The following is a 9,918-nucleotide window of genomic DNA, read 5'->3' as shown; positions in this document are numbered from 1 at the left end:
AAATTAGAGTAAAGAACAGCAGCATTTAACTAAATATATCTACTGGTTTCTGCAAGAAGCCATGATAATGAGAAGCCAACCAAAGCCAATGGATAAAAGAACAGAGACAGGAGAAAATCAAGGTGGTCACACAAAATCAAATCCTGCCTTAACACACACAATTCCCACTGAAGTTTACGGGCAATGAGGACATGGCAGTGAGACAGAACTTGATCTACTGCTGTTGGCTCTGTACAACTTCAAATAAATGAATCATGGCATCAATTATTAATAAATTGATATATACTTTATTATGCACAAGAGACTAAGATGACATGACACTGTGGTTATAAAAACTGTACAACTCTGCATTTCCACAAGTCTCTGAAATACTGAAGGCAATATGAAATACAAATGGGGTGTTCACACTGGCCACAGGTATTAGCAAGTAAATTTCTCCCATTCATAGATTTAAAAACACGTCTGGCATTCGGATCTTAAAGAAATGTATTTATTTATTTGAAGGTGAGAATATTGTGTTTGGAACTGGCAGGAACATGGCAGCAAAGATCCGATAACACTATGAACATCCCCATGAATGACAAACAACAACAGGGCAGAACAGTCACCTCACATGAAGAGCTGTCAGCACAACCAACAGTACAGTCTTCTTGTGAAGCATGAGGTAGATATACATAACAGAAAGAACGGTACATATAGGAGAGCAATGGTTAGAAAAGGGCAGGGGGAAGGTTACAATCATCAACATCTACAGACATTTTGCAAAATCCATTTCCATGTGGAAAATGCTACAAAAATAGCCTAACAGAGAAAGGTCTGACTTCTTGAAACACAAGTATAGTAATGTCCAAAACCAAATGCTGTAAAGGGTTTAGTTAGTGATTAGACGACGTGTGACACAACAAGCAGTCTACTTTGGAGTTTAAGTACATTACTAATAGCTTTTACAGACAGAAGGTGTCCCTTTTAAGCCCAATCCTCCTGTTCTTACATAAGAAGTTCCTTCGCAGTCAATGCCATCACGCTGAAATTTACCACCGAGCCTGTCCCTCCGATGCCCTGCTTTGAAGCCCTCCGCTGGGACAGGAGCGTCTTGCTGGCCTTCCACACCCCGTGGGTATCTGCCACGTGAAGCCCAGCACGGTGAGACCAGGTTTGACAGAGACGGGCATCAGTGGCTTTGCGGTTACGCATTCAGGAGCTTGCCACATCACACACAGAAACGTGCAGTAGAGACAAACGGCTGCTATAAAAGTAGAGCTTATAGGTGTGTATCAGTACTCTGAACTGCAGGCAGCTTAACACCTGCAGGAAAGTACTATACATTTTTGTAATAAAGCTATTAACTGGGAATGCCCGGGTTTGGTTCTCTCTCTCCCTCTCTGTTTTTTGAAGCAGAAATGGCTGTTCCATTTGCTAAGTAATTACACGTAGTTTTGGTAACCTCCAATAGACAATTAATTCAGATTGATTAGAATTTCTGAATTAAATATGAGTACACCAAGTTCAGTTAATTAATTTAAACTGTATTTGAAATACAAGTCAACAAACTGAATCTTTGATCTTTATATATTTTTGGTTTATCCAATGGTAAAGATAAATCTCTAAATTATTTTAAAATTAGAGTAAATTTTTGATAAAAAACACTGATGATGCAGCATGTTTCTCTCAAAAATATACAATTACCTATTTTACAGAAAAGTTTTCAAGCTGTCCATCCCATCAACCAAATCTAATACTTCCTATAAGAAACCACTTAATAAAATATCTGAGGAAGGAAAGGGTTAAAACAGGGGAAAGAATTTACAAAATATGTAAATTTCACAGTAATTGAAATTAAACATTTCATATAGAGTAACTTACATTTATCTAAAACATTTAAATATATCTTTATACAGAAATTTAATGTAGTAAAATATAGCTATGATTGAACTTAAAGACTCTAGTCTTCTTTGAAGACATCTTTAAAGACTTTACACATAGAATATGCTTATACAATACATTCTGCTGAAGGTTAGGCAAAGCGCTTTCTTTTCAACCACACAGGTAGCACATTCATCCTCCCGACACCTGGTAACAGAGCCAATCCTGCATACCCTTATGCATGGGGATAACTACGCTTATGTGACAATCCTGTTGATGTTACCAGGACTACACACTGGCCTGCTAACAGAAAACACTTTTCATATGTGTAACTATACGCCAACTATCTCCATGGACTCTGAAAATAGCCATAATGTGTAGAGTTAAGCATGTGCTTGTACTAGCAAGGACGAGGCGTGCAGTAGTTACTCATATGCATAAATGTTTGCAGGATTAGTAACAGATTTGATTTAAAGTGAGTAATATTCCACCTGATCCTGGGCACTTAGATCTATTGCATATCTTGCACTTTGACCATCCTGGCATCAGCAAGGCACAAGTGTAGAATCAGCAAAAGAAATCTGCAGCTCAGACTTCAGAGCAGACTATCACTCTAGTGTAATGAATTCCCTTCTCCCCTTGCAGAACACAGGTAACCTTCACTAAAATTAAAGAAAGTTACTCACCTCATTTTTAGAGGAAAACAATGCTCATTTTTCCTCAAAGGAGAAGGATCAGTAGAACACATTACAACTACAAAGTGGCAACAAAACAGTCAAACAATTACACATCAAAAGTGTCTTTTTTCATTTGGCATCGATTTGAAGGTCAAGATATAGCAATGACACTAAAAAAATACTGTGACAATTAGTACCTTTCTGCCATTTCCATATTCTGACACTACTTTGGGACTAACCAATTGCAATGTTCCTACAACAGGTTGACACAAACAACTGCACAGCTTTCTTAAGAGAATAGCTTCATTTTGATAGGCAGTATTCTGCACAAACAATAAGCTCTACTGTACACTCTTTGTGCCCTCAAAACCATCTCTTATTTCAAAGGGAGTTTGGGCTAGGTAAAGGATTAGAACCAAACCACCTTTTTTATCTCCTCTGTCTACCTATTATAAACTGAAGAGACAGTTGTTTTTTATTTTTTTTATATATATATATATGCATTATACATTTTATGTATGGAAGGAACACTGAGCTAATTTCCCAATTGTTAAAGTGGTAAGTTAGGCTCTGTATACTCCAGTATACATCTATTTGCATTAAGACATTGCCATTAAAGGTACACACACACCTATGTTAGTGCACAAGAACATTATTTGTCTTAACTTTTGCGTGTGTCTGTATTTGGTATAGTAGATTAAAAAAATCTCTTAGTAAAGAGATTTGGCCCAGAGAACAAGAAAGGGAATGTTAGAGTGTGCTCTTCTCCCATTAGCAAATCAATGCATATTAAAACAAAAATACCTGGAACAAACCTGAAGCTGCAACACAACAGGAAAGCAAATGAGATGCTGTAGCTACAAGCTTAACAAAACAAAGGTTACTCAAAAGTGGCTAAACATAGCTGAAATAATAAAATGTTACTAACCAAAGAGATCTGACCTTGAGGCTTTCTTGCTTAGACAAATAGAAATCCTTTGACCTAAGATCATCTTTGTTCTGTTTATCTTGTTGAATTCCCTTAATGAATACCTTCTGTCAATAAGCAGGTTTAGGGAAAGAAAAAAGTCATATAGACAAAGCAGCATTTTTCCAAACTGGCATAGATTTCACATTGAGGGCCCATGGACCCCTAGAACAGGTTGCAGTACTGTAAAATTAGTAGCTTTGTCACATGTAGCACAACATGCTGTAGAAGATCCAACAGGCTGTGTTTACCCATGCATTGTGTGCACGTATACACACTCACACACACAGTGGCTTCCCCAGAAGAAAAATCAGTCTCTTTTTTTTTTCCTGTAGAAAAATCCCTCTTCATTTTTTTCAAAAGCAACCAAACCAATCCTTTTAACTTTAAAAAGCTCATGTCCACACACAGTCCTTGAACCTCTGCACTCGTATGTTGCTCCTCAGCTGTGTCCCCCCAGAGTTAGGTTGCACTGCTGCTAGAACAAGGGGTGCTCTGCGTGCTGCCAATGCTGTGCGCTGCGCTGCTGTTCTCGGAGGCTGGTGGGGACGTAGGGACCTGCTGTCTTCCTGCTGTTTCCCCTGAGGGAAAGGGGAGAGAAAAAAGGCAGGTTGGGAGAAGAGAAATAGAAAATGTTAGTTGTCATAGAAAGCAATAATCCATTCCTTCCCAGTCTTCCTCTTCCGGTGGTCTGTATTTCCATGCAATGAATATCTTGGGTGATAGACCTCAAACAGAGTACTGTTGAATATGTTACTAAACTTTGGCACCTTAGCATTGCTATGCACATGGGGAAAATAATGCTGCTGTTTTCTTCAGCATTTTAAAAGCAGCTGATGGAAACTGCCAAGATAGATGCCGTCCATATTCTGTTGTCAGCTGTCACTCACGTGGGTCCCGTTACATGACTCAGACCACTTTATAGCTTTGCTGTTTCATGGAAAAAGGCGAACAGAATGTAGGCTTTAGTTTAAACGCCAGTTTATAGAGCAGCATATTTACTGAAAGTGGAGCTGAAGACAATGATCTTCAGTCAGCTGGATACCACATATCCTGAGACACGGCCAGTTTTCTTCATGTGGAAAAATAACAGGCTACCCTGCAAGCCTGCCTTGATTTACTCCACATATAACATGCAGGAAGTTCCTTTGTAGCTATCACAGTATGTGTAGCACTTACAACCTGTAGTGAGAACAAGACTTGCCATTTCTTGTTAATTGTTTACTGACGATACATTAAAAGCCCTTTGTTATTTGGATTGCCAAATCAACCACTCAGGAGTTAAAGCCAGATTTATGGCTCCTGATAAAACCTAGATTTTTGTCTGCTCTCCTCACACCCCTGTGGCTGGGATCCTATGGAAAAAATCCAGCTCTCAACTGGCATGGAAGTAAAAATTGCGTCACTATGTGAATGCCCAAAAGATCATATTGAGACCATGTAGGAAACCTGCAACTGTGGCATTTTTTAAGTTACAGCACTCAAATCTGCAACCTTAGTAATATTACAAAATAGTCTTTTCAAAACAGATGGCAAGACTAAGTTTATATAACATGCACTGCAGCTGCCCCCTCCCTTGAGCTCATCTCTCAGGATGTGAACCTGTGATCTCAGCACAGTAACACGGACAGACTGCTGCTGCTTGAGCTGCAGACCAACCGAGGCAGCCAGCACCAGCACGCCTGCCTTCCCAGCAAAGGAGCAAGACGGAAATGTTTTGCTGGATCATGGGCAGAAACGACTGGGAAAGAAATCAAAGGCTGGTACATCTCCTGGCTCATTAGCTCATAGGGACACAAATGATCTGCTCACATTGCCTTAGGTTATCCAAAACCAGACACTATGGGCCAGGTCTGCTAGGGCCAATTTTTCATCCCTGCTCAGGATTCAGTAGCGCTCCCGTTCCCCAGCGGTTGCTTCAGTGACAGGTTGAAGGCCGGAGGCACAGCCTGCATCCAGAGGGTTATGGAGCCAGGACAAGCCGGCTTCCTCCCCCAGGAGCTGCTCTGGCACATCCCCATGCCCGATGTGCTGCTGCCCAGCTGCCAGAGCCCTGAGCTGCTCCGGAATGCGGCCGCGAAGGAAGTGCGCCTTTAACGCTTTGTGTCTTGGGCCAGAAAATGTCCTTCTGCAGGCTGCTCGGTATTCAGACGTCTGCTACAAACAAGGGAGGTCTGAGGGTTTCTCACAGCAGAGGTTGCAAGTGCTCTTTGTAATGGAAACCAGTGGGTTCACTCGTAGCTTGTGCTGCAGCCACAGCTGTAAGTGCACGTAAGGCCCCACAACACACAGCTCTTGCCTTACACCCCACTGGTTTAGGAATGGGGAGGAAAGAAGGGATGGGGCAGGACAGAAAACCAACAAACTAAACCACTAAACCACATCACCCAGGAGGCCAATGAAATGTTTAAAAAGACCGTCAGGATCGTGCTCTTGAATTCAGCACTAAGTCCAGCATTTACTTTTGTGAACAGATTCCGATTCTGTTTATCCCAGTGTAAGAAATAACTCTGTAGCTCGTCCATTAGTGGCGGATTTCTGCTCACATGGGGTCAGAATCTACCCCCAGTCCTCTTGCACGTAAACCTAGTTTCAGCTCTACTTGCATTGGAAACAGCTTTGCAACCCATCAGACTAAACTGTATCAAATCAATGTCTGTGTCATCGTGCTGTAAAAGCTTTCATAAGCCTTGTTTGGATGTTTTCCCCTCCCGCTTGCTCCCTTCTCCTCCAGTTGTTTGTGTACAAGTCTTCCTTCCTTTTGTACTACAGGATATATTTATAAAGGCAGCGATAAGCAAACTCCCTTTCATTAAAACAACCCGAGCAAACAGAAACACCAGAAAACAGCAAGCCGGTGAACCCCTACCCCCGGCAGCATGAGGAGAAGCTGCCACGGCCGCGCACAGAACAGCAGCCGCTCGGCTCCCCCAGTGGGGCCCCCGGCCCCCACGTCCTCCCGCCCGCTCTCCGCGCAGCTCCGCTGTCACCCGTTTTACAAACCACATGATTGCACACAGCTTTGCGTCAGCCTCGGCACATCAATACAATCTGTATGCATTTAACCATAAATTCATTTGTAAGCTAAACACATGTTGTTTTTCTTTACGGCAAAGTGACAAACGCAGTGCCGGAGTCCCCGCGCGAGCCCAACAGCTCCCTCTGCTCCGCCTGGCTCCTCTGGAAAGCATCTTAGGAGGCACCTTCCCTTTGGTTTGGGATGGGAGCCCCCTTCCCTCCGCAGTAATGCAATTGCCTCTGCAACACCTCATTTCTAGAGCACGATCAGCAGCTCTGATATACCACGATCACTTGTTGAACAATAACAAATTCTCAACGGCCTCAAGGGGAAAAAAGTCCAAATCACAGCGACGTTATGAACACAGCCTAGCAGCTGCATTTGGAATGGCTGATTTTCCCTGCATTTTATTTCCTCAACACCTAGCTAATCTGTAGTGAAGTATTTTTAAAGAGTATTCATGAAAAGGTTGTAAAGAAATGCAAATTATCACTGAAGAGGCATTCCCCATCTGTCTTTTTCATGTAAACAGCTTCATGTATCTCATGTTACTGAACCAGAACTGCTGAAATGGACATGTCTCATCTATTGACAGTAAACAAGCTTTTACCCATCTGAATGCGACAACATGCACTTTATTAGTCACACTTAGGAAAGCTGCCAGTTGTACTCCCTGTCCAGGAAGTCTGAATGTTTGCTTTTCTATCTCCATTTGCCAAATATAATTGGTTGCTATGTCAGTTTATTTTAAATCAGATCCCATAAAAAAGGCAGAAGTGGGGGAGGAGGGACACTTTTAACTTCTCAGATTTTGGAACATTTTATCCTGTTAACTTGCAACACTGCCTGGAGAAGAAGGAAAGCATGCTTTCTAAGGGAATGAAGCAACTGATATTCTCTGTAACACAGCATTCACTTGGCTTAGCAGCCTCATTAACTAATCAGACTTGTGCATGTCCTTTCCTAAACATAGTCAATTATCCCTATTAAGGCAGATATTACATTGGCAGATATTTACATGGTGAAATTTTGAAGGGTTTCTGCATCCATGTACACCACAAGATTCTCGCTTCTTCATAAGACTCCCAGGTAAATTGGGTTAATTGTGGCAAATCTCTTGCTACTTTCCCTTTGTTCTTGGGTCCTCTCCAGGCAGAACCAACACCACTGTGGAAAGCTTTCAGCCACCTTTCACATCCTTTAACTGACTGGAGAAAGGATCAAAAGTACGGAGTCCTTTTGCAAAAAAGTCAGCTAAAATTCCTCTTCCATTGCCATGACCTAGTTTCCCCCCTCTCTTCCTCTACCTTTGTATCTTAGGACATATATACTCCATGTTGAATTTTTTCTGAGAATATAGATTATTTTAAAGCACAATTTTGATGCTTTGGCAGAAATCCCTGATTTTTTCATTACTGAAATCAGCAAAAGCCCTACATGAAAACAACCCCACACAACAATCCTTGTTCAATATTTGGAGATTGAATTCTACTTATTTTGTAGTTATTTTCTGCTATCAATCATTTGAGGTTTTAATGTTAACCACCTATCAAGATGAACAAAAAAGATCATTCATGTTAAGTTTTCTCCATGCTAGAATGAGTCTGCCAGTAGAGACATACTGATAAAATTGCATTGGCAAACCTTACTGCTGGCAAAAAGGTGGCCTTTTGCTGTATTGCATGTAGCACTACAGCAACAAAAATACCTTACTTTACACATCCCAAGTTGCCATTCTTCACCAGCAGTAGCTTTTGTCCATGCTCTGAGTATCACCAAAATAGAGTTTTAGAACAAACTCATATTTTCCAACATTTGGTCTAAATCATGTGTTAGAAACCCAGTACTACTTGCAACAAAAGATGAGATTTCAGAACACAATTCAGCAATGCATGAATTCTCCAATGGCAAAAGACAGCCACTCTGTAGATGAAATTTAGATTATCGGGGGGGTTTTTCCTCCTTATTTTAATAGAAGTCTGCAGCCAGCTCTAAAATGTTTCCACTGCAGCTGGATTATCTTGTCTGCCACAGCAGTCATCCTCTAAGAGACTGTCCCTGCCAGAGCCTTCACTGCACTCTGCTCCAAGTTGTGCTTTGTAGATACAAGTTATTATGCACAGAAAAAATACATGCACAGGAACGTAGGTTCACTTTCACAGTCCTTTGAAAAACTGAACCAGATAACTTCCTAGATATTTTTTATCATTCCTGTGATTCTCTGATCTGATGAGTTACAATGTCCCATTCCTTTCTTTTCTTCTCATTTTTGTCTGGCCTTTTTCTCCACTTATTTTCATCTCTTACAGAGCCAGAGCAGCTGCCCTCTCCACTACTTGTACATGGTCACTATGACTGATGCACTTTGTTAATATAATTCTTTTAATAGGATTGATCCAAGTCCTATTGTTGCTGAAGGATTTATCATGTTGCCTTCCCAGTGTTCCTTTACTACTGACACACGTGTCTATAGATGGTTCTGTACAGGAACGGAGATTGAACTTCCACAAATGCAGGACAAACGATATTAATTTAACAATTGTTTTAACTTTTTGTTAATAAAGGCTACCTATTTGGAAATTACCTTCTTAACTTACGCATTTACTCACTGAAATTGCACTTACTTTTCTTCCACAATGTTTCAGTAGTATATGAGGCAGAATTATACTGTTTATACATATTATCACAGCCTTTAAATTTTCCACATTTGCCTCAATTCCAAACAAGCCTCATACACAGCATTGAGAAGTATTAAACTGCTTATACAAAGCTGTTGTACTGCCAACTGGAAAAAACCCACAGTTTTTTGGGTTTTTTTCCAAATTAACATAAGCTTCTGGATCATAATATTTACAGAAGCTCTGACCTGACAGGGCTGGATTCTCACTCCTAAATAGCTTCCATGATGTTTTAGATGCTGAAAAAACCCTGCAGTGGGCTACGGGAGAATTCCTGTGCTCCAGAGCCGCACAGGTTTGGAATAATTGACCTCACATTCTCCCCACCTCCCAGAGATCTTGGCAGGGTCTTTTGAGGTCAAAAGTGGAAGTAGCTGGGAGTCCAGCGTGCTGTAGGGATCCTGAGACACCCAGTAATCCACAAGCAGTCAAGGTCAGATGCTGCAAATCAAGGCCCCATCAGTGTCCAGTCTTTGTCTGTACCACCTTGCAGATTACATGCAACAGAAAGCTCCCAAAACTCCCTCTTCTTCCAATGCAGCATTGTATTTCTGCTAACTCAGTTTAGTATGGAAAAGAATTCTGAGGAGATACTGAAAAATTATTTATGCATAAAGGCTGCACCAATTCAGGCCCATTCTGGTTATTTGGTTGGATACAATTAAGTGAGATTACACACGACTTCTACCAATTGAACATATCAGTCGAAGAATG

The 9,918-nt window shown here is 41.1% G+C and overlaps 1 protein-coding gene across 1 annotated transcript in view; it reads right to left on the bottom strand.

Moving 5' to 3' along the window:
- Positions 1 to 270: 270 nt before the first annotated feature.
- The window catches only part of TGFBR3 (transforming growth factor beta receptor 3), a 123,133-nt gene continuing 113,485 nt past the window's right edge, over positions 271 to 9,918 (bottom strand). The window contains exon 17 of the mRNA XM_059821781.1: positions 271 to 4,088. Coding sequence (XP_059677764.1) covers positions 3,970 to 4,088 — 119 coding nt within the window. The 3' untranslated portion in view covers positions 271 to 3,969. The remainder of the gene's footprint in view (positions 4,089 to 9,918) is intronic.

The sequence above is a fragment of the Gavia stellata genome, chromosome 10 (assembly GCF_030936135.1).
Source record: "Gavia stellata isolate bGavSte3 chromosome 10, bGavSte3.hap2, whole genome shotgun sequence".
Lineage (NCBI taxonomy): Eukaryota > Metazoa > Chordata > Aves > Gaviiformes > Gaviidae > Gavia > Gavia stellata.
This window is presented reverse-complemented; position numbering and strand designations above follow the sequence as displayed.